This window comes from Oncorhynchus clarkii, chromosome 10 (assembly GCF_045791955.1).
Source record: "Oncorhynchus clarkii lewisi isolate Uvic-CL-2024 chromosome 10, UVic_Ocla_1.0, whole genome shotgun sequence".
NCBI classification, from domain to species: Eukaryota; Metazoa; Chordata; class Actinopteri; order Salmoniformes; family Salmonidae; genus Oncorhynchus; species Oncorhynchus clarkii.
In genome coordinates this window covers 36,059,157-36,082,968 of record NC_092156.1, presented here as the reverse complement: position 1 = coordinate 36,082,968, position 23,812 = coordinate 36,059,157, and the positions used below count along the sequence as shown (strand labels likewise).

The following is a 23,812-nucleotide window of genomic DNA, read 5'->3' as shown; positions in this document are numbered from 1 at the left end:
GGGGGAGAAAGGGAGGGGGTAAGGTTGAGAGAAAGAGGGAGTGAACGAGCAAACGCATGCGCCCAAGAGTGACAGGCAGCATATGATGTCATGGCTTGTGCTGGTCTGTGCTCTCTCTCTCTCCCCACCCTCTGTTCTTCATCTCCCTCCCCTCTCTCTCCACCTCTCTCATCATTGTGAAGGTGGTGTGAGTGGCAGGGCTAGGAGGAGGACACACAGCATTAGCACGGGCATCCCCAGCATCATCACTCAGCATCCCTTCATCTAAAAGGTAAACATGTCTATATTTATAGTTATCCTGTACCGAGTCTATGGACCAGAAATGTTGAGGTTCAAACACAATGCATGACAGAAAATCATAGAAATGAGAAGCCATTTGTTTGACATCATTTAATGTGCTCACTGTCCTCTTTTCGGTTTACTTTTATTTTGTGCTTTCAGGCATCTTTACTAGACTCTGTTGTCATACTTCATTTGAAATGAACATACGTGTAGACATACATACACTGAGTGTACAAAACATTAGGAACACCTGCTCTTTCCATGACATCAACTGACCAGGTGGATCCAGGCGAAAGCTATGATCCCTTATTGATGTCACTTGTTAAATCAACTTTAATCAGTGTAGATGAAGGGGAGGAAACAGGTTAAAGAAGGATTTTTAAGCCTTGAGACAATTGAGACATGGATTGTGTGTATGTGTGTCATTCAGAGGGTGAATGGGCAAGACTAAAGAGTTAAGTGCCTTTGAATGGGGTATGGTAGTAAGTGCCAGGTGCACCGGTTTGAGTGTGTCAAGAACTGCAACGCTGCTGGGTTTTTCACACTCAACAGTTTCCTGTGTGTATCAAGAATGGTCCACCCCCCCAAAGGACTTCCAGCCAACTTGACACAATTGTGGGAAGCATTGGAGTCAACATGGGCCAGCATCCCGTTGGAACGCTTTCGACACCTTGTAGAGTACATGCCCTGATGAATTCAGGGCTGTTCTGAGGGCAGAAGAATGTGCTCTTAATGATTTGTACACTCAGTGTATATTATATGTTATGGGGCTATATTGCATAATGTTTGTGTTTAACTTGTGGAATGTTCCTGTACTGTAAAAAATGACTTCAAGATAATAATAATAATATTTCTTTACATTTTGAATAACAAATGCTCCATGGCCCAGTCTTGGATAAAATACATGAACTTGTTAGCCATCATGAATGGACAAGACCCATTATAAAACAGAGAGAGTGAGCAGTCTGGTGGTCTCATTTAGTGAAAATAATTGAGATATTTTCCGCAACAACAGGCTGCTCTCTAGGAATGATACATCATGGAACGTTATTTAATTAAGTAGCTGCCAGAGAGTAGCTGAAACACCAGTAACAGTTCAAGATGGGTGTGTGTGGATATGGGTGTGTGTGTGTGGATATGGGTGTGTTTGTGTGGATATGGGTGTGGGGTGTGTGTGTGTGTGTGTGTGTGTGTGTGTGTGTGTGGATATGGGTGTGTGTGTGTTCACCATAAGTCAGCGACCACAGCAGCCATTTCTTGGTGGGGCAGGGAATCAATCCAGCTAATGGATTTATTACAAACAAGTGAGCATGTGAGTAATGCCCAGAAGACATGGTGTGCTGAATGTCTTGCCTTAACGACCAAATCTCTCCCAATAGTTAATACCTCATTTCCTGTTCGTGGACACACCGCGTCCTCCCAATGTTCTTTCAATATTATGGCAGGGAACCTGGTCTTTGTGTGAGAAACAACAACTCTCTCAACTGTATGCCTTTCTCATACATCCCATCCTTAATGTTGTACCTCTCCCTCTCATCATCTCTCTCTCTCATCATCCGCTTCTATCTCTCTCCCATCACCCCCCTCTCTCATCACCCCCCCCCCCTCTCTCTCATCATCCCCCCTCTCCCTCATCATCTCTCTCTCTCATCATCCGCTTCTATCTTTCTCTCATCACCCCCCTCTCTCATCACCCCCCCCCCTCTCTCTCTCTCATCATCCCCCCTCTCCCTCATCATCTCTACCCCTCTCTTTCTCATTATCTGCCTCTCTCTCTCTCTCTCTCTCTCTCTCTCTTTCTCATCATCCGCTCTCTCTCTCTCTCTCTCTCTCTCTCTCTCATATCATCCCCCTCTCTCTCATCACCCCCCCTCTCTCTCATCATCTCTCTTGCTCTCATCATCCACCTCTCTCTCATCATCCCCCCTCTCTCATCATCCCTCTCGCTCTCTCATCCTCTCTCTCTCTCTCATCCCTTTTTCATCCCTCTCTCATCCTTCTCTCGCATCATCCCTCTCTCTCCCTCCCTCTCTGTATAGGACAGAATGGCAGAGGGCTCAGTATCAGAAGCAGAGGTAGAGACGGCCTTCAAGAAGTTTGCCATTCATGGGGACACCAAGGCTACTGGGAAGGAGATGAACGGCAAGAACTTTGCCAAACTCTGCAAGGACTGCCGGGTTATCGACGGCAAGAACGTCACCGCCACCGACGTGGACATCGTCTTCACTAAAGTCAAGTGAGAAACTCCGTCCAGTTTCAAATCTCCACACTGAAAGATCCACAGTCATCTTTCTAGTGAGAGGGAAAACGAGAGGGAAAACGATCACAATATTTTGTGTCTATGTATTTTAGGGCGAAGACAGCTCGTGTGATCACCTTTGAGCAATTCAGCCAGGCCCTGTCAGAGTTGGCCCCGAAACGTTTCAAAGGGAAGGGCCAGGAGGAGACGCTGCAGCAGCTCTATGGCCTCATAGCAGGGAAGGAGCCCTCCAACGCGGGCGTCACCGTGAGTGTCTACCTGTCAGCAGCACACTGCCTGATAATGCTGGTCCCAGAGAGAGCAAGAGTGTGTGTGTGTGTGCGCTGTGTGTTTGCATATGTGTAAGGGGTGGGTAAGTTCTTGCTTTGTATGCTCATCTCTCATTCTCTCTTTCCTTCTCTCTTTTTCCTGCTCATAGAAAGTGGCCAAGGCAGCGGCAGTGGACAGACTGACAGACACCACCAAATTCACGGGGGCACACAAGGAGCGTTTTGACGAGACTGGCAAAGGGAAGGGCAAGGCTGGGCGAGAGGAGATCCCAGATGCCAGTGGCTATGTGGGGGCCTACAAGGGCAAGGGCACCTATGAGGATAAGGTCAAGGAAGCATAGGCAGGATAAAGGAAACAGAGAGAGAGCTACTCAGACCCTACCATTTACCCCAAAGGCCCCCTAAATGCTGAACCTTTAATTAGAACTGAGAACTGAACAGGTACAGGAGGATGGACTGTTCAGTCACTGGATACCATAGTATCAGGGGAGGCCGCGATTGTCAATAATCATTTCTTCTTAACGGACTTGCCTAGTTAAACAAAGGTTACATTTAAAAATGATAAATATATCCTCAGAGTTACAGGGTGGGGTTGGGGTGGTAGGATGGAGAGGGCAGGTGTAACGCTTCCAGTGGGGAGTAAACCTGAATATGAAACATTACCTGTATTAGTTGATAAAGAATAATAAGAAAATGTACTTAAGAAAATGTACTTAAATAATCTATATACTCCCCCTTCGTAAATGCTCCAGCCCAACCCCTGACCCCATCCCTCTCAGCTTTACTAAACACCTCAGTCAGCACACTTATTACTACAGGAAGTAACTCAGCTCCCTACTACTACAGAAAGTAACTCAGCTCCCTACTACTACAGAAAGTAACTCAGCTTCCTACTACTACAGGAAGTAACTCAGCTCCCTACTACTACAGGAAGTAACTCAGCTCCCTACTACTACAGGAAGTAACTCAGCTTCCTACTACTACAGGAAGTAACTCAGCTTTCTACTACTATACACATTGTGCCTTATCATTGAGGTTGCTTCTAACACTAATGCCCTGGTATTATGCACTTCCTTCACCCACATCCTTCTCAACTGGTGTACATAGCTTAATCTGCTCTGCTATAATAACTGTATATTGGAAATGTAAATGGATGAATTAATAAATACATTATTAGATGAAGTAATAGATTAATGAATGGTGAATACATTCAAATATATATCAACTGTATCTGGACATTATAGTCCTTTGCTTGTGCTGTAGATTGGACACATGGAATAAGAGACAGATGAGTCCTCTCCTCCTCTGAGAAGATGAGAACACTGTCTGTTGGAGGACTGGGAGCCTCCTGACTGCACTGCATTGTTGTTCTGTCCTTCCTGATCACTGTCCAGTCTAGCTGTGTCTCCCTCTGTTCCGAAGAGCTGGAAAATACTATGTAAACTCTAAAATAAATCACTGAGCAGCAAATCAGACCATGTGAAAGAGTTATTTTTTCTCTCTCTGTCACACACACACACACACACACACACACACACACACACACACACACACACACACACACACACACACACACACACACACACACACACACACACACACACACACACACACACACACACACACACACACACACACACACACACACACACACACACACACACACACACACACACACACACACACACACACACAAATCTCTATCAATTCATGTCAAAGTCACAGGGATTAGTACTATTCCTTTGGGTACTGCACACCCCAAAACACAGTATCTGTCCCTAATATCTTTACAAAACCAGTCTGCTTCCTCTGTTATTAAGTCCCATACTGGTGCAACAAGGCAACAAAGTGAATGAGGACCTCCCCAAGACATAGTCACCCCCTGTCTATCTGAGACCTGTGCTGAGCTGAAAGATGTGAGGTGAGACACATGGAATGGTGTTTATGGTAGTTGACTATGGGTGGAACATCCCTCTGGGGTAGGTGATGAATGATGCTCTGCTTGCATGTGACATTCTATGTCATGTTCAGTGGGAGAGTGCTTTGGTGAATGTTCAGATCAGTTCAGCATAGTTCAATCCACTACTGTGTTATGAATGTACTTAAAAATAAATGCCTTGTGTGTGAGGGTGTGTCTGTGTCGTGTTCTGTCTTCTCTCCCAGGTATCGTGCTGCTGTGTGTTTTGTAGACAGGATCTACTCCTGGAACAGCCCGGGACAACACTGTGAGAGACAAAGAACAAAGAGGAAGTGTCAATACTGTATATAAGTGTTTATAATAGTCTGGTTTGAATCTCAATGAGGATGTGTGTTAGTGTGTACAGATTGTTAGTGTGTTAGTGTGTACAGTGTGTTAGTGTGTTAGTGTGTACAGAGTGTTAGTGTTTACAGAGTGTTAGTGTGTACAGATTGTTAGTGTGTTAGTGTGTACAGAGTGTTAGTATGTTAGTGTGTACAGATTGTTAGTGTGTTAGTGTGTACAGTGTGTTAGTGTGTACAGTGTGTTAGTGTGTACAGAGTGTTAGTGTGTACAGAGTGTTAGTGTGTACAGATTGTTAGTGTTTACAGAGTGTTAGTATGTTAGTATGTTAGTGTGTACAGATTGTTAGTGTGTTAGTGTGTACAGATTGTTAGTGTGTACAGATTGTTAGTGTGTACAGAGTGTTAGTGTGTTAGTGTGTACAGATTGTTGGTGTGTTAGTGTGTACAGAGTGTTAGTGTGTTAGTGTGTACAGATTGTTAGTGTGTTAGTGTGTACAGAGTGTTAATGTGTACAGAGTGTTAGTGTGTACAGATTGTTAGTGTGTACAGATTGTTAGTGTGTTAGTGTATACAGATTGTTAGTGTGTACAGATTGTTAGTGTGTACAGAGTGTTAGTGTGTTAGTGTGTACAGAGTGTTAGTGTGTACAGATTGTTAGTGTGTACAGATTGTTAGTGTGTACAGATTGTTAGTGTGTACAGAGTGTTAGTGTGTTAGTGTGTACAGATTGTTAGTGTGTTAGTGTGTGCAGAGTGTTAGTGTGTACAGAGTGTTAGTGTGTACAGATTGTTAGTGTGTTAGTGTGTACAGAGTGTTAGTGTGTACAGAGTGTTAGTGTGTACAGATTGTTAGTGTGTACAGATTGTTAGTGTGTTAGTGTGTACAGAGTGTTAGTGTGTACAGATTGTTAGTGTGTACAGATTGTTAGTGTGTTAGTGTGTGCAGATTGTTAGTGTGTACAGAGTGTTAGTGTGCTAGTGTGTACAGAGTGTTAGTGTGTTAGTGTGTACAGAGTGTTAGTGTGTACAGATTGTTAGTGTGTACAGATTGTTAGTGTGTTAGTGTGTACAGATTGTTAGTGTGTACAGAGTGTTAGTGTGTACAGAGTGTTAGTGTGTACAGTGTGTACAGATTGTTAGTGTGTTCGTGTGTGTGTATAGATTGTTAGTGTGTACATATTGTTAGTGTGTTAGTGTGTACAGATTGTTAGTGTGTTAGTGTGCACAGAGTGTTAGTGTGTACAGAGTGTTAGTGTGTACAGTGTTAGTGTGTACCGAGTGTTAGTGTGTACAGAGTGTTCGTGTGTACAGATTGTTAGTGTGTACAGTGTGTTAGTGTGTTAGTGTGTACAGAGTGTTAGTGTTTACAGAGTGTTAGTGTGTACAGATTGTTAGTGTATTAGTGTGTACAGAGTGTTAGTATGTTAGTGTGTACAGATTCTTAGTGTGTTAGTGTGTACAGTGTGTTAGTGTGTACAGAGTGTTAGTGTGTACAGAGTGTTAGTGTGTACAGATTGTTAGTGTTTACAGAGTGTTAGTATGTTAGTGTGTACAGATTGTTAGTGTGTTAGTGTGTACATATTGTTAGTGTGTACAGATTGTTAGTGTGTACAGAGTGTTAGTGTGTTAGTGTGTACAGATTGTTGGTGTGTGAGTGTGTACAGAGTGTTAGTGTGTTAGTGTGTACAGATTGTTAGTGTGTTAGTGTGTACAGAGTGTTAATGTGTACAGAGTGTTAGTGTGTACAGATTGTTAGTGTGTACATATTGTTAGTGTGTTAGTGTATACAGATTGTTAGTGTGTACAGATTGTTAGTGTGTACAGAGTGTTAGTGTGTTAGTGTGTACAGATTGTTGGTGTGTTAGTGTGTACAGATTGTTAGTGTGTTAGTGTGTACAGAGTGTTAGTGTGTACAGATTGTTAGTGTGTACAGATTTTAGTGTGTTAGTGTGCACAGAGTGTTAGTGTGTACAGATTGTTAGTGTGTACAGATTGTTAGTGTGTTAGTGTGTACAGAGTGTTAGTGTGTACAGATTGTTAGTGTGTTAGTGTGTACAGAGTGTTAGTGTGTTAGTGTGTACAGTGTGTACAGATTGTTAGTGTGTACAGATTGTTAGTGTGTACAGAGTGTTAGGGTGTTAGTGTTACGGTGAGTGAATGAGGACCCAAAAGCGAACTAACTTAAACAGAGCTTCTTTAATAACCAAACATAGGTAGGCTCAGATAGACCGGCAGATTCCGACAGGACAGGACAAGGTTACAGCAAACATGACGATAGTCTGGCTCAGGCATGAAACACAACAAACAAGAATCCGACAAAGACAGGAGCAGAAACAGAGAGAGATATAGGGACCTAATCAGAGGGAAAAGGGGAACAGGTGGGAGAAGGGGTGACGAGGTAGTCAAGAGGAGACAAGGAACAGCTGGGGGAAAGCGGGGGAGAAAAGGTAACCTAATACGACCAGCAGAGGGAGACAGGGTGAAAGGAAAGGACAGAAAGACACAACATGACAATACATGACAGTACCCCCCCACTCACCGAGCGCCTCCTGGCGCACTCGAGGAGGAAACCTGGCGGCAACGGAGGAAATCCTCGATCAGCGCACGGTCCAGCACGTCCCGAGAGGGAACCCAACTCCTCTCCTCAGGACCGTACCCCTCCCAATCAACGAGGTACTGGTGACCACGGCCCCGAGGACGCATGTCCAAAATCCTGCGGACCCTGTAGATGGGTGCGCCCTCGACAAGGATGGGGGGGGGGGGGGGGGAGACGAGCGGGGGCGCGAAGAACGGGCTTAATACAGGAGACATGGAAGACCGGGTGGACGCGACGAAGGTATCGCGGAAGAAGAAGTCGAACTGCGACAGGATTAATGACCCGAGAAATACGGAACGGACCAATGAACCGCGGGGTCAACTTGCGAGAAGCCGTCTTAAGGGGAAGGTTCTGAGTGGAGAGCCAAACTCTCTGACCGCGACAATATCTAGGACTCTTAGTTCTACGCTTATTAGCAGCCCTCACAGTCTGCGTCCTATAACGGCAAAGTGCAGACCTGACCCTCTTCCAGGTGCGCTCGCAACGTTGGACAAAAGCCTGAGCGGAGGGGACGCTGGACTCGGCGAACTGAGATGAGAACAGCGGAGGCTGGTACCCGAGGCTACTCTGAAAAGGAGATAGCCCGGTCGCAGACGAAGGAAGCGAGTTGTGGGCGTATTCTGCCCAGGGGAGCTGTTCTGACCAAGACGCAGGGTTGCGAAAAGAAAGACTGCGTAAGATGCGACCAATAGTCTGATTGGCCCGTTCTGCTTGACCGTTAGACTGGGGGTGAAAGCCGGAAGAGAGACTGACGGAAGCCCCAATCAAACGGCAAAACTCCCTCCAAAATTGAGACGTGAATTGCGGACCTCTGTCCGAAACGACGTCTGACGGAAGGCCATGAATTCTGAAAACATTCTCGATGATGATTTGTGCCGTCTCTTTAGCAGAAGGAAGCTTAGCAAGGGGAATGAAATGAGCCGCCTTAGAGAACCTATCGACAACCGTAAGAATAACAGTCTTCCCCGCTGACGAAGGCAGTCCGGTGACAAAATCTAAGGCGATGTGAGACCACGGTCGAGAGGGAATGGGAAGCGGCCTGAGACGGCCGGCAGGAGGGGAGTTACCGGACTTAGTCTGCGCGCAGACCGAACAAGCAGCCACGAAACGACGCGTGTCATGCTCCCGGGTGGGCCACCAAAAACGCTGGCGAATGGAAGCAAGCGTACCCCGAACGCCAGGGTGGCCGGCTAACTTGGCAGAGTGAGCCCACTGAAGAACGGCCAGACGAGTAGGAACGGGAACGAAAAGAAGGTTCCTAGGACAAGCGCGCGGCGACGGAGTGTGAGTGAGCGCTTGCTTTACCTGCCTCTCAATTCCCCAGACAGTCAACCCGACAACACGCCCCTCAGGGAGAATCCCCTCGGGGTCAGTGGAGGCTACTGAAGAACTGAAGAGACGAGATAAAGCATCAGGCTTGGTGTTCTTAGAGCCCGGACGATAAGAAATCACGAACTCGAAACGAGCGAAAAACAGCGCCCAACGCGCCTGACGCGCATTAAGTCGTTTGGCAGAACGGATGTACTCAAGGTTCCTATGGTCAGTCCAAACGACAAAAGGAACGGTCGCCCCCTCCAACCACTGTCGCCATTCGCCTAGGGCTAACCGGATGGCGAGCAGTTCGCGGTTTCCCACATCATAGTTACGTTCCGACGGCGACAGGCGATGAGAAAAATACGCGCATGGGTGGACCTTGTCGTCAGAGAGGGAGCGCTGAGAAAGAATGGCTCCCACGCCCACCTCTGACGCGTCAACCTCGACAACGAACTGTCTAGAGACGTCAGGTGTAACAAGGATAGGAGCGGATGTAAAACGATTCTTGAGGAGATCAAAAGCTCCCTGGGCGGAAACGGACCACTTAAAGCACGTCTTGACAGAAGTAAGGGCTGTGAGAGGAGCTGCCACCTGACCGAAATTACGGATGAAACGACGATAGAAGTTCGCGAAGCCGAGAAAGCGCTGCAGCTCGACGCGTGACTTAGGGGCGGGCCAATCAATGACAGCTTGGACCTTAGCGGGATCCATCTTAATGCCTTCAGCGGAAATAACAGAACCGAGAAATGTGACGGAGGAGGCATGAAAAGTGCACTTCTCAGCCTTCACAAAAAGACAATTCTCTAAAAGGCGCTGGAGGACACGTCGAACGTGCTGAAGATGAATCTGGAGTGACGGTGAAAAAATCAGGATATCGTCAAGGTAAACGAAAACAAAGATGTTCAGCATGTCTCTCAGGACATCATTGACTAATGCCTGAAAGACAGCTGGAGCGTAGCGAGGCCGAAAGGAAGAACCCGGTATTCAAAGTGCCCTAACGGAGTGTTAAACGCCGTCTTCCACTCGTCCCCCTCCCTGATGCGCACGAGATGGTAAGCGTTACGAAGGTCCAACTTAGTGAAAAACCTGGCTCCCTGCAGGATCTCGAAGGCTGAAGACATAAGAGGAAGCGGATAACGATTCTTAACTGTTATGTCATTCAGCCCTCGATAATCTATGCAGGGGCGCAGAGACCCGTCCTTCTTCTTGACAAAAAAAAACCCCGCTCCGGCGGGAGAGGAGGAGGGGACTATGGTACCGGCGTCAAGAGCTACAGACAAATAATCCTCGAGAGCCTTACGTTCGGGAGCCGACAGAGAGTATAGTCTACCCCGGGGGGGAGTGGTTCCCGGAAGGAGATCAATACTACAATCATACGACCGGTGTGGAGGAAGAGAGGTGGCCCTGGACCGACTGAACACCGTGCGCAGATCGTGATATTCCTCCGGCACCCCTGTCAAATCACCAGGCTCCTCCTGTGAAGAAGAGACAGAGGAAACAGGAGGGATAGCAGACATTAAACATTTCACATGACAAGAGACGTTCCAGGAGAGGATAGAATTACTAGACCAATTAATGGAAGGATTATGACAAACTAGCCAGGGATGGCCCAAAACAACAGGTGTAAAAGGTGAACGAAAAATCAAAAAAGAAATGGTTTCGCTATGATTACCAGAAACAGTGAGGGTTAAAGGTAGCGTCTCACGCTGAATCCTGGGGAGAGGACTACCATCCAGGGCGAACAAGGCCGTGGACTCCCTTAACTGTCTGAGAGGAATGTCATGTTCCCGAGCCCAGGTCTCGTCCATAAAACAGCCCTCCGCCCCAGAGTCTATTAAGGCACTGCAGGAAGCTGACGAACCGGTCCAGCGTAGATGGACCGACAAGGTAGTGCAGGATCTTGAAGGAGAGACAGGAGTAGTAGCGCTCACCAGTAGCCCTCCGCTTACTGATGAGCTCTGGCTTTTACTGGACATGAAGTGACAAAATGACCAGCAGAACCGCAATAGAGACAGAGGCGGTTGGTGATTCTCCGTTCCCTCTCCTTAGTCGAGATGCGGATACCTCCCAGCTGCATAGGCTCAGCTCCCGAGCCGGCAGAGGAAGATGGTAGTGATGCGGAGAGGGGGGCGACGGAGAGCACGAGCTCCTTTCCACGAGCTCGGTGACGAAGATCAACCCGTCGCTCAATGCGAATAGCGAGTTCAATCAAGGAATCCACGCTGGAAGGAACCTCCCGGGAGAGAATCTCATCCTTTACCTCTGCGCGGAGACCATCCAGAAGACGAGCGAGCAAGGCCGGCTCGTTCCAGCCACTGGAGACAGCAAGAGTGCGAAACTCAATAGAGTAGTCTGTTATGGATCGATTGCCTTGACATAGGGAAGACAGGGCCCTGGAAGCCTCCTCCCCAAAAACAGATCGATCAAAAACCCGTATCATCTCCTCCTTAAAGTCCTGATACTGGTTAGTACACTCAGCCCTTGCCTCCCAGATTGCCGTGCCCCACTCACGAGCCCGTCCAGTAAGGAGAGATATGACGTAGGCGACACGAGCAGTGCTCCTGGCGTAAGTGTTGGGCTGGAGAGAAAACACAATATCACACTGGGTGAGGAACGAGCGGCATTCAGTGGGCTCCCCAGAGTAACACGGCGGGTTATTGATTCTGGGCTCCGGAGATTCGAAAGCCCTGGAAGTGGCCGGTGGATCGAGGCGGAGATGGTGAACCTGTTCTGTGAGGTTGGAGACTTGGGTGGCCAGGGTCTCAACGGCATGTCGAGCAGCAGACAATTCCTGCTCGTGTCTGCCTAGCATCGCTCCCTGGATCCCGACGGCTGAGTGGAGAGGATCCGAAGTCGCTGGGTCCATTCTTGGTCGGATTCTTCTGTTACGGTGAGTGAATGAGGACCCAAAAGCGAACTAACTTAAACAGAGCTTCTTTAATAACCAAACATAGGTAGGCTCAGATAGACCGGCAGATTCCGACAGGACAGGACAAGGTTACAGCAAACATGACGATAGTCTGGCTCAGGCATGAAACACAACAAACAAGAATCCGACAAAGACAGGAGCAGAAACAGAGAGAGATATAGGGACCTAATCAGAGGGAAAAGGGGAACAGGTGGGAGAAGGGGTGACGAGGTAGTCAAGAGGAGACAAGGAACAGCTGGGGGAAAGCGGGGGAGAAAAGGTAACCTAATACGACCAGCAGAGGGAGACAGGGTGAAAGGAAAGGACAGAAAGACACAACATGACAATACATGACAGTTAGTGTGTACAGATTGTTAGTGTGTACAGATTGTTAGTGTGTTAGTGTGTACAGAGTGTTAGTGTGTACAGATTGTTAGTGTGTACAGATTGTTAGTGTGTTAGTGTGTATAGAGTGTTAGTGTGTACAGATTGTTAGTGTGTACAGATTGTTAGTGTGTAAGTGTGTGCAGATTGTTAGTGTGTACAGAGTGTTAGTGTGTTAGTGTGTACAGAGTGTTAGTGTGTTAGTGTGTACAGAGTGTTAGTGTGTACAGATTGTTAGTGTGTACAGATTCTTAGTGTGTTAGTGTGTACAGATTGTTAGTGTGTACAGAGTGTTAGTGTGTACAGATTGTTAGTGTGTACAGATTTTAGTGTGTTAGTGTGCACAGAGTGTTAGTGGGTTAGTGTGTACAGAGTGTTAGTGTGTACAGATTGTTAGTGTGTACAGATTGTTAGTGTGTACAGAGTGTTAGTGTGTTAGTGTGTACAGATTGTTAGTGTGTACAGATTGTTAGTGTGTTAGTGTGTACAGAGTGTTAGTGTGTACAGAGTGTTAGTGTGTACAGATTGTTAGTGTGTACAGATTGTTAGTGTGTTAGTGTGTACAGAGTGTTAGTGTGTACAGATTGTTAGTGTGTACAGATTGTTAGTGTGTTAGTGTGTGCAGATTGTTAGTGTGTACAGAGTGTTAGTGTGTTAGTGTGTACAGAGTGTTAGTGTGTTAGTGTGTACAGATTGTTAGTGTGTACAGATTGTTAGTGTGTTAGTGTGTACAGAGTGTTAGTGTGTACAGATTGTTAGTGTGTACAGATTGTTAGTGTGTTAGTGTGTACAGATTGTTAGTGTGTTAGTGTGCACAGAGTGTTAGTGTGTACAGAGTGTTAGTGTGTACAGAGTGTTAGTGTGTACCGAGTGTTAGTGTGTACAGAGTGTTCGTGTGTACAGATTGTTAGTGTGTTAGTGTGTACAGATTGTTAGTGTGTTAGTGTGTACAGAGTGTTAGTGTGTTAGTGTGTACAGAGTGTTAGTGTGTACAGATTGTTAGTGTGTTAGTGTGTACAGATTGTTAGTGTGTTAGTGTGTACAGAGTGTTAGTGTGTACAGTGTTAGTGTGTACAGATTGTTAGTGTGTTAGTGTGCACAGAGTGTTAGTGTGTACAGATTGTTAGTGTGTACATATTGTTAGTGTGTTAGTGTGTACAGATTGTTAGTGTGTTAGTTTGCACAGAGTGTTAGTTTGTACAGAGTGTTAGTGTGTACAGATTGTTAGTGTGTGCAGATTGTTAGTGTGTTAGTGTGCACAGAGTGTTAGTGTGTACAGAGTGTTAGTGTGTACAGATTGTTAGTGTGTACAGAGTGTTAGTGTGTTAGTGTGTACAGATTGTTAGTGTGTACAGATTGTTAGTGTGTTAGTGTGTACAGAGTGTTAGTGTGTACAGAGTGTTAGTGTGTACAGATTGTTAGTGTGTACAGATTGTTAGTGTGTTAGTGTGTACAGAGTGTTAGTGTGTACAGATTGTTAGTGTGTACAGATTGTTAGTGTGTTAGTGTGTGCAGATTGTTAGTGTGTACAGAGTGTTAGTGTGTTAGTGTGTACAGAGTGTTAGTGTGTTAGTGTGTACAGAGTGTTAGTGTGTACAGATTGTTAGTGTGTACAGATTGTTAGTGTGTTAGTGTGTACAGATTGTTAGTGTGTACAGAGTGTTAGTGTGTACAGAGTGTTAGTGTGTACAGAGTGTTAGTGTGTACAGATTGTTAGTGTGTACAGATTGTTAGTGTGTTAGTGTGTACAGAGTGTTAGTGTGTACAGATTGTTAGTGTGTACAGATTGTTAGTGTGTTAGTGTGTACAGATTGTTAGTGTGTTAGTGTGCACAGAGTGTTAGTGTGTACAGAGTGTTAGTGTGTACAGAGTGTTAGTGTGTACCGAGTGTTAGTGTGTACAGAGTGTTCGTGTGTACAGATTGTTAGTGTGTTAGTGTGTACAGATTGTTAGTGTGTTAGTGTGTACAGAGTGTTAGTGTGTTAGTGTGTACATAGTGTTAGTGTGTACAGATTGTTAGTGTGTTAGTGTGTACAGAGTGTTAGTGTGTACAGATTGTTAGTGTGTGCAGATTGTTAGTGTGTTAGTGTGCACAGAGTGTTAGTGTGTACAGATTGTTAGTGTGTACAGATTGTTAGTGTGTTAGTGTGCACAGAGTGTTAGTGTGTACAGATTGTTAGTGTGTACAGATTGTTAGTGTGTTAGTGTGTACAGAGTGTTAGTGTGTACAGAGTGTTAGTGTGTACAGATTGTTAGTGTGTACAGAGTGTTAGTGTGTTAGTGTGTACAGATTGTTAGTGTGTACAGATTGTTAGTGTGTTAGTGTGTACAGAGTGTTAGTGTGTACAGATTGTTAGTGTGTACAGATTGTTGTGTGTTAGTGTGTACAGAGTGTTAGTGTGTACAGATTGTTAGTGTGTACAGATTGTTAGTGTGTTAGTGTGTGCAGATTGTTAGTGTGTACAGAGTGTTAGTGTGTTAGTGTGTACAGAGTGTTAGTGTGTTAGTGTGTACAGAGTGTTAGTGTGTACAGATTGTTAGTGTGTTAGTGTGTACAGATTGTTAGTGTGTACAGAGTGTTAGTGTGTACAGAGTGTTAGTGTGTACAGAGTGTTAGTGTGTACAGATTGTTAGTGTGTACAGATTGTTAGTGTGTTAGTGTGTACAGAGTGTTAGTGTGTACAGATTGTTAGTGTGTACAGATTGTTAGTGTGTTAGTGTGTACAGATTGTTAGTGTGTTAGTGTGCACAGAGTGTTAGTGTGTACAGAGTGTTAGTGTGTACAGAGTGTTAGTGTGTACCGAGTGTTAGTGTGTACAGAGTGTTCGTGTGTACAGATTGTTAGTGTGTTAGTGTGTACAGATTGTTAGTGTGTTAGTGTGCACAGAGTGTTAGTGTGTACAGAGTGTTAGTGTGTACAGAGTGTTAGTGTGTACCGAGTGTTAGTGTGTACAGAGTGTTCGTGTGTTAGTGTGTACAGAGTGTTAGTGTGTTAGTGTGTACAGAGTGTTAGTGTGTACAGATTGTTAGTGTGTTAGTGTGTACAGATTGTTAGTGTGTTAGTTTGTACAGAGTGTTAGTGTGTACAGTGTTAGTGTGTACAGATTGTTAGTGTGTACAGATTGTTAGTGTGTTAGTGTGCACAGGGTGTTAGTGTGTACAGATTGTTAGTGTGTACATATTGTTAGTGTGTTAGTGTGTACAGATTGTTAGTGTGTTAGTTTGCACAGAGTGTTAGTGTGTACAGAGTGTTAGTGTGTACAGATTGTTAGTGTGTGCAGATTGTTAGTGTGTTAGTGTGCACAGAGTGTTAGTGTGTACAGATTGTTAGTGTGTACAGATTGTAAGTGTGTTAGTGTGTACAGTGTGTTAGTGTGTACAGTGTGTTAGTGTGTACAGAGTGTTAGTGTGTACAGATTGTTAGTGTGTTAGTGTGTACAGATTGTTAGTGTGTACAGAGTGTTAGTGTGTACAGATTGTTAGTGTGTACAGATTGTTAGTGTGTTAGTGTGTACAGATTGTTAGTGTGTGCAGATTGTTAGTGTGTTAGTGTGCACAGAGTGTTAGTGTGTATAGATTGTTAGTGTGTACAGATTGTTAGTGTGTTAGTGTGTACAGAGTGTTAGTGTGTACAGATTGTTAGTGTGTACAGAGTGTTAGTGTGTTAGTGTGTACAGATTGTTAGTGTGTACAGATTGTTAGTGTGTTAGTGTGTACAGAGTGTTAGTGTGTACAGAGTGTTAGTGTGTACAGATTGTTAGTGTGTTAGTGTGTACAGAGTGTTAGTGTGTACAGATTGTTAGTGTGTACAGATTGTTAGTGTGTTAGTGTGTGCAGATTGTTAGTGTGTACAGAGTGTGTACAGAGTGTTAGTGTGTACAGATTGTTAGTGTGTACAGATTGTTAGTGTGTACAGATTGTTAGTGTGTTAGTGTGTACAGATTGTTAGTGTGTACAGAGTGTGTTAGTGTGTACAGAGTGTTAGTGTGTACAGAGTGTGTGTTAGTGTGTACAGAGTGTTAGTGTGTACAGATTGTTAGTGTGTACAGATTGTTAGTGTGTTAGTGTGTACAGAGTGTTAGTGTGTACAGAGTGTTAGTGTGTACAGAGTGTTAGTGTGTACCGAGTGTTAGTGTGTACAGAGTGTTAGTGTGTACAGAGGGTTAGTGTGTACAGAGTGTTAGTGTGTACAGATTGTTAGTGTGTACAGATTGTTAGTGTGTTAGTGTGTACAGAGTGTTAGTGTGTACAGATTGTTAGTGTGTACAGATTGTTAGTGTGTTAGTGTGTACAGAGTGTTAGTGTGTACAGAGTGTTAGTGTGTACAGAGTGTTAGTGTGTACCGAGTGTTAGTGTGTACAGAGTGTTCGTGTGTACAGATTGTTAGTGTGTTAGTGTGTACAGATTGTTAGTGTGTTAGTGTGCACAGAGTGTTAGTGTGTACAGAGTGTTAGTGTGTACAGAGTGTTAGTGTGTACCGAGTGTTAGTGTGTACAGAGTGTTCGTGTGTACAGATTGTTAGTGTGTTAGTGTGCACAGAGTGTTAGTGTGTACAGAGTGTTAGTGTGTACAGAGTGTTAGTGTGTACCGAGTGTTAGTGTGTACAGAGTGTTCGTGTGTACAGATTGTTAGTGTGTTAGTGTGTACAGATTGTTAGTGGGTTAGTGTGCACAGAGTGTTAGTGTGTACAGAGTGTTAGTGTGTACAGAGTGTTAGTGTGTACCGAGTGTTAGTGTGTACAGAGTGTTCGTGTGTTAGTGTGTACAGAGTGTTAGTGTGTTAGTGTGTACAGAGTGTTAGTGTGTACAGATTGTTAGTGTGTTAGTGTGTACAGATTGTTAGTGTGTTAGTTTGTACAGAGTGTTAGTGTGTACAGTGTTAGTGTGTACAGATTGTTAGTGTGTACATATTGTTAGTGTGTTAGTGTGTACAGATTGTTAGTGTGTTAGTTTGCACAGAGTGTTAGTGTGTACAGAGTGTTTTTAGTGTACAGATTGTTAGTGTGTGCAGATTGTTAGTGTGTTAGTGTGCACAGAGTGTTAGTGTGTACAGATTGTTAGTGTGTACAGATTGTAAGTGTGTTAGTGTGTACAGTGTGTTAGTGTGTACAGTGTGTTAGTGTGTACAGAGTGTTAGTGTGTACAGATTGTTAGTGTGTTAGTGTGTACAGATTGTTAGTGTGTACAGAGTGTTAGTGTGTACAGAGTGTTAGTGTGTACAGATTGTTAGTGTGTACAGATTGTTAGTGTGTTAGTGTGTACAGATTGTTAGTGTGTGCAGATTGTTAGTGTGTTAGTGTGCACAGAGTGTTAGTGTGTACAGATTGTTTTTGTGTACAGATTGTTAGTGTGTTAGTGTGTACAGAGTGTTAGTGTGTACAGATTGTTAGTGTGTACAGAGTGTTAGTGTGTTAGTGTGTACAGATTGTTGGTGTACAGATTGTTAGTGTGTTAGTGTGTACAGAGTGTTAGTGTGTACAGAGTGTTAGTGTGTACAGATTGTTAGTGTGTTAGTGTGTACAGAGTGTTAGTGTGTACAGATTGTTAGTGTGTACAGATTGTTAGTGTGTTAGTGTGTGCAGATTGTTAGTGTGTACAGATTGTTAGTGTGTTAGTGTGTACAGAGTGTTAGTGTGTACAGAGTGTTAGTGTGTACAGAGTGTTAGTGTGTACAGATTGTTAGTGTGTACAGATTGTTAGTGTGTTAGTGTGTACAGATTGTTAGTGTGTACAGAGTGTTAGTGTGTCCAGAGTGTTAGTGTGTACAGAGTGTTAGTGTGTACAGATTGTTAGTGTGTACAGATTGTTAGTGTGTTAGTGTGTACAGAGTGTTAGTGTGTACAGATTGTTAGTGTGTACAGATTGTTAGTGTGTTAGTGTGTACAGAGTGTTAGTGTGTACAGAGTGTTAGTGTGTACAGAGTGTTAGTGTGTACCGAGTGTTAGTGTGTACAGAGTGTTCGTGTGTACAGATTGTTAGTGTGTTAGTGTGTACAGATTGTTAGTGTGTTAGTGTGCACAGAGTGTTAGTGTGTACAGAGTGTTAGTGTGTACAGAGTGTTAGTGTGTACCGAGTGTTAGTGTGTACAGAGTGTTCGTGTGTACAGATTGTTAGTGTGTTAGTGTGTACAGATTGTTAGTGTGCTAGTGTGTACAGAGTGTTAGTGTGTTAGTGTGTACAGAGTGTTAGTGTGTACAGATTGTTAGTGTGTTAGTGTGTACAGATTGTTAGTGTGTTAGTGTGTACAGAGTGTTAGTGTGTACAGTGTTAGTGTGTACAGATTGTTAGTGTGTACAGATTGTTAGTGTGTTAGTGTGCACAGAGTGTTAGTGTGTACAGATTGTTAGTGTGTACAGATTGTTAGTGTGTTAGTTTGCACATAGTGTTAGTGTGTACAGAGTGTTAGTGTGTACAGATTGTTAGTGTGTGCAGATTGTTAGTGTGTTAGTGTGCACAGAGTGTTAGTGTGTACAGATTGTTAGTGTGTACAGATTGTAAGTGTGTTAGTGTGTACAGTGTGTTAGTGTGTACAGTGTGTTAGTGTGTACAGAGTGTTAGTGTGTACAGAGTGTTAGTGTGTACAGATTGTTAGTGTGTTAGTGTGTACAGATTGTTAGTGTGTACAGAGTGTTAGTGTGTACAGAGTGTTAGTGTGTACAGAGTGTTAGTGTGTACAGATTGTTAGTGTGTACAGATTGTTAGTGTGTTAGTGTGTACAGAGTGTTAGTGTGTACAGATTGTTAGTGTGTACAGATTGTTAGTGTGTTAGTGTGTACAGATTGTTAGTGTGTTAGTGTGCACAGAGTGTTAGTGTGTACAGAGTGTTAGTGTGTACAGAGTGTTAGTGTGTACCGAGTGTTAGTGTGTACAGATTGTTAGTGTGTACAGATTGTTAGTGTGTTAGTGTGTACAGATTGTTAGTGTGTTAGTGTGCACAGAGTGTTAGTGTGTACAGAGTGTTAGTGTGTACAGAGTGTTAGTGTGTACCGAGTGTTAGTGTGTACAGAGTGTTCGTGTGTACAGATTGTTAGTGTGTTAGTGTGTACAGATTGTTAGTGTGTTAGTGTGCACAGAGTGTTAGTGTGTACAGAGTGTTAGTGTGTACAGAGTGTTAGTGTGTACCGAGTGTTAGTGTGTACAGAGTGTTCGTGTGTACAGATTGTTAGTGTGTTAGTGTGTACAGATTGTTAGTGTGTACAGAGTGTTAGTGTGTTAGTGTGTACAGAGTGTTAGTGTGCACAGATTGTTAGTGTGTTAGTGTGTACAGATTGTTAGTGTGTTAGTGTGTACAGAGTGTTAGTGTGTACAGTGTTAGTGTGTACAGATTGTTAGTGTGTACAGATTGTTAGTGTGTTAGTGTGCACAGAGTGTTAGTGTGTACAGATTGTTAGTGTGTACATATTGTTAGTGTGTTAGTGTGTACAGATTGTTAGTGTGTTAGTTTGCACAGAGTGTTAGTGTGTACAGAGTGTTAGTGTGTACAGATTGTTAGTGTGTGCAGATTGTTAGTGTGTTAGTGTGCACAGAGTGTTAGTGTGTACAGATTGTTAGTGTGTACAGATTGTAAGTGTGTTAGTGTGTACAGTATGTTAGTGTGTTAGTGTGTACAGAGTGTTAGTGTGTACAGAGTGTTAGTGTGTACAGATTGTTAGTGTGTTAGTGTGTACAGATTGTTAGTGTGTACAGAGTGTTAGTGTGTACAGAGTGTTAGTGTGTACAGAGTGTTAGTGTGTACAGATTGTTAGTGTGTACAGATTGTTAGTGTGTTAGTGTGTACAGAGTGTTAGTGTGTACAGATTGTTAGTGTGTACAGATTGTTAGTGTGTTAGTGTGTACAGATTGTTAGTGTGTTAGTGTGCACAGAGTGTTAGTGTGTACAGAGTGTTAGTGTGTACAGAGTGTTAGTGTGTACCGAGTGTTAGTGTGTACAGAGTGTTCGTGTGTACAGATTGTCAGTGTGTTAGTGTGTACAGATTGTTAGTGTGTTAGTGTGTACAGAGTGTTACTGTGTTAGTGTGTACAGAGTGTTAGTGTGTACAGATTGTTAGTGTGTACAGATTGTTAGTGTGTTAGTGTGCACAGAGTGTTAGTGTGTACAGATTGTTAGTGTGTACATATTGTTAGTGTGTTAGTGTGTACAGATTGTTAGTGTGTTAGTTTGCACAGAGTGTTAGTGTGTACAGAGTGTTAGTGTGTACAGATTGTTAGTGTGTGCAGATTGTTAGTGTGTTAGTGTGCACAGAGTGTTAGTGTGTACAGATTGTTAGTGTGTACAGATTGTTAGTGTGTTAGTGTGCACAGAGTGTTAGTGTGTACAGAGTGTTAGTGTGTACAGAGTATTAGTGTGTACCGAGTGTTAGTGTGTACAGAGTGTTCATGTGTACAGATTGTTAGTGTGTTAGTGTGTACAGAGTGTTAGTGTGTACAGAGTGTTAGTGTGTTAGTTTGTACAGATTGTTAGTGTGTACAGATTGTTAGTGTGTACAGATTGTTAGTGTGTTAGTGTGTACAGATTGTTAGTGTGTTAGTGTGTACAAAGTGTTAGTGTGTACAGAGTGTTAGTGTGTACAGATTGTTAGTGTGTACAGATTGTTAGTGTGTTAATGTGTACAGAGTGTTAGTGTGTACAGATTGTTAGTGTGTACAGATTGTTAGTGTGTTAGTGTGTACAGATTGTTAGTGTGTACAGAGTGTTAGTGTGTACAGTGTGTTAGTGTGTTAGTGTGTACAGATTGTTAGTGTGTTAGTGTGTACAGAGTGTTAGTGTGTACAGCTTGTTAGTGTGTTAGTGTGTACAGATTGTTAGTGTGTTAGTGTGTACAGATTGTTAGTGTGTTATTGTGTACAGAGTGTTAGTGTGTTAGTGTGTGCAGAGTGTTAGTGTGTACAGAGTGTTAGTGTGTACAGAGTGTTAGTGTGTACCGAGTGTTAGTGTGTACAGAGTGTCCGTGTGTACAGATTGTTAGTGTGTTAGTGTGTACAGATTGTTAGTGTGTTAGTGTGTACAGGGTGTTAGTGTGTACAGAGTGTTAGTGTGTTAGTGTGTACAGAGTGTTAGTGTGTACAGATTGTTAGTGTGTTAGTGTGTACAGATTGTTAGTGTGTTACTGTGTACAGAGTGTTAGTGTGTACAGATTGTTAGTGTGTACAGATTGTAAGTGTGTTAGTGTGTACAGTGTGTTAGTGTGTACAGTGTGTTAGTGTGTACAGAGTGTTAGTGTGTACAGAGTGTTAGTGTGTACAGAATGTTAGTGTTTACAGAGTGTTAGTATGTTAGTGTGTACAGATTGTTAGTGTGTTAGTGGTACAGATTGTTAGTGTGTACAGAGTGTTAGTGTGTTAGTGTGTACAGATTGTTGGTGTGTTAGTGTGTACAGAGTGTTAGTGTGCTAGTGTGTACAGATTGTTAGTGTGTTAGTGTGTACAGCGTGTTAATGTGTACAGAGTGTTAGTGTGTACAGATTGTTAGTGTGTACAGATTGTTAGTGTGTTAGTGTGTACAGATTGTTAGTGTGTTAGTGTGCACAGAGTGTTAGTGTGTACAGAGTGTTAGTGTGTACAGAGTGTTAGTGTGTACCGAGTGTTAGTGTGTACAGATTGTTAGTGTGTACAGATTGTTAGTGTGTTAGTGTGTACAGATTGTTAGTGTGTTAGTGTGCACAGAGTGTTAGTGTGTACAGAGTGTTAGTGTGTACAGAGTGTTAGTGTGTACCGAGTGTTAGTGTGTACAGAGTGTTCGTGTGTACAGATTGTTAGTGTGTTAGTGTGTACAGATTGTTAGTGTGTTAGTGTGCACAGAGTGTTAGTGTGTACAGAGTGTTAGTGTGTACAGAGTGTTAGTGTGTACCGAGTGTTAGTGTGTACAGAGTGTTCGTGTGTACAGATTGTTAGTGTGTTAGTGTGTACAGATTGTTAGTGTGTACAGAGTGTTAGTGTGTTAGTGTGTACAGAGTGTTAGTGTGCACAGATTGTTAGTGTGTTAGTGTGTACAGATTGTTAGTGTGTTAGTGTGTACAGAGTGTTAGTGTGTACAGTGTTAGTGTGTACAGATTGTTAGTGTGTACAGATTGTTAGTGTGTTAGTGTGCACAGAGTGTTAGTGTGTACAGATTGTTAGTGTGTACATATTGTTAGTGTGTTAGTGTGTACAGATTGTTAGTGTGTTAGTTTGCACAGAGTGTTAGTGTGTACAGAGTGTTAGTGTGTACAGATTGTTAGTGTGTGCAGATTGTTAGTGTGTTAGTGTGCACAGAGTGTTAGTGTGTACAGATTGTTAGTGTGTACAGATTGTAAGTGTGTTAGTGTGTACAGTGTGTTAGTGTGTTAGTGTGTACAGAGTGTTAGTGTGTACAGAGTGTTAGTGTGTACAGATTGTTAGTGTGTTAGTGTGTACAGATTGTTAGTGTGTACAGAGTGTTAGTGTGTACAGAGTGTTAGTGTGTACAGAGTGTTAGTGTGTACAGATTGTTAGTGTGTACAGATTGTTAGTGTGTTAGTGTGTACAGAGTGTTAGTGTGTACAGATTGTTAGTGTGTACAGATTGTTAGTGTGTTAGTGTGTACAGATTGTTAGTGTGTTAGTGTGCACAGAGTGTTAGTGTGTACAGAGTGTTAGTGTGTACAGAGTGTTAGTGTGTACCGAGTGTTAGTGTGTACAGAGTGTTCGTGTGTACAGATTGTCAGTGTGTTAGTGTGTACAGATTGTTAGTGTGTTAGTGTGTACAGAGTGTTACTGTGTTAGTGTGTACAGAGTGTTAGTGTGTACAGATTGTTAGTGTGTACAGATTGTTAGTGTGTTAGTGTGCACAGAGTGTTAGTGTGTACAGATTGTTAGTGTGTACATATTGTTAGTGTGTTAGTGTGTACAGATTGTTAGTGTGTTAGTTTGCACAGAGTGTTAGTGTGTACAGAGTGTTAGTGTGTACAGATTGTTAGTGTGTGCAGATTGTTAGTGTGTTAGTGTGCACAGAGTGTTAGTGTGTACAGAGTGTTAGTGTGTACAGAGTATTAGTGTGTACCGAGTGTTAGTGTGTACAGAGTGTTCATGTGTACAGATTGTTAGTGTGTTAGTGTGTACAGAGTGTTAGTGTGTACAGAGTGTTAGTGTGTTAGTTTGTACAGATTGTTAGTGTGTACAGATTGTTAGTGTGTACAGATTGTTAGTGTGTTAGTGTGTACAGATTGTTAGTGTGTTAGTGTGTACAAAGTGTTAGTGTGTACAGAGTGTTAGTGTGTACAGATTGTTAGTGTGTACAGATTGTTAGTGTGTTAATGTGTACAGAGTGTTAGTGTGTACAGATTGTTAGTGTGTACAGATTGTTAGTGTGTTAGTGTGTACAGATTGTTAGTGTGTACAGAGTGTTAGTGTGTACAGTGTGTTAGTGTGTTAGTGTGTACAGATTGTTAGTGTGTTAGTGTGTACAGAGTGTTAGTGTGTACAGCTTGTTAGTGTGTTAGTGTGTACAGATTGTTAGTGTGTTAGTGTGTACAGATTGTTAGTGTGTTATTGTGTACAGAGTGTTAGTGTGTTAGTGTGTGCAG

General features: G+C 43.3%; 1 protein-coding gene across 1 annotated transcript; it reads left to right on the top strand.

The window, feature by feature from the left end:
- The first annotated feature begins 128 nt into the window (after positions 1–128).
- LOC139418383 (tubulin polymerization-promoting protein family member 3-like) lies at positions 129–4,281 on the top strand. The gene is made up of 4 exons (XM_071167780.1): positions 129–271; positions 2,322–2,518; positions 2,635–2,788; positions 2,961–4,281. The coding sequence occupies exons 2-4, from the start codon at positions 2,328–2,330 to the stop codon at positions 3,150–3,152; spliced, it is 537 nt and encodes a 178-aa protein (XP_071023881.1). The 5' UTR covers positions 129–271; positions 2,322–2,327; the 3' UTR covers positions 3,153–4,281.
- Positions 4,282–23,812: the final 19,531 nt, after the last annotated feature.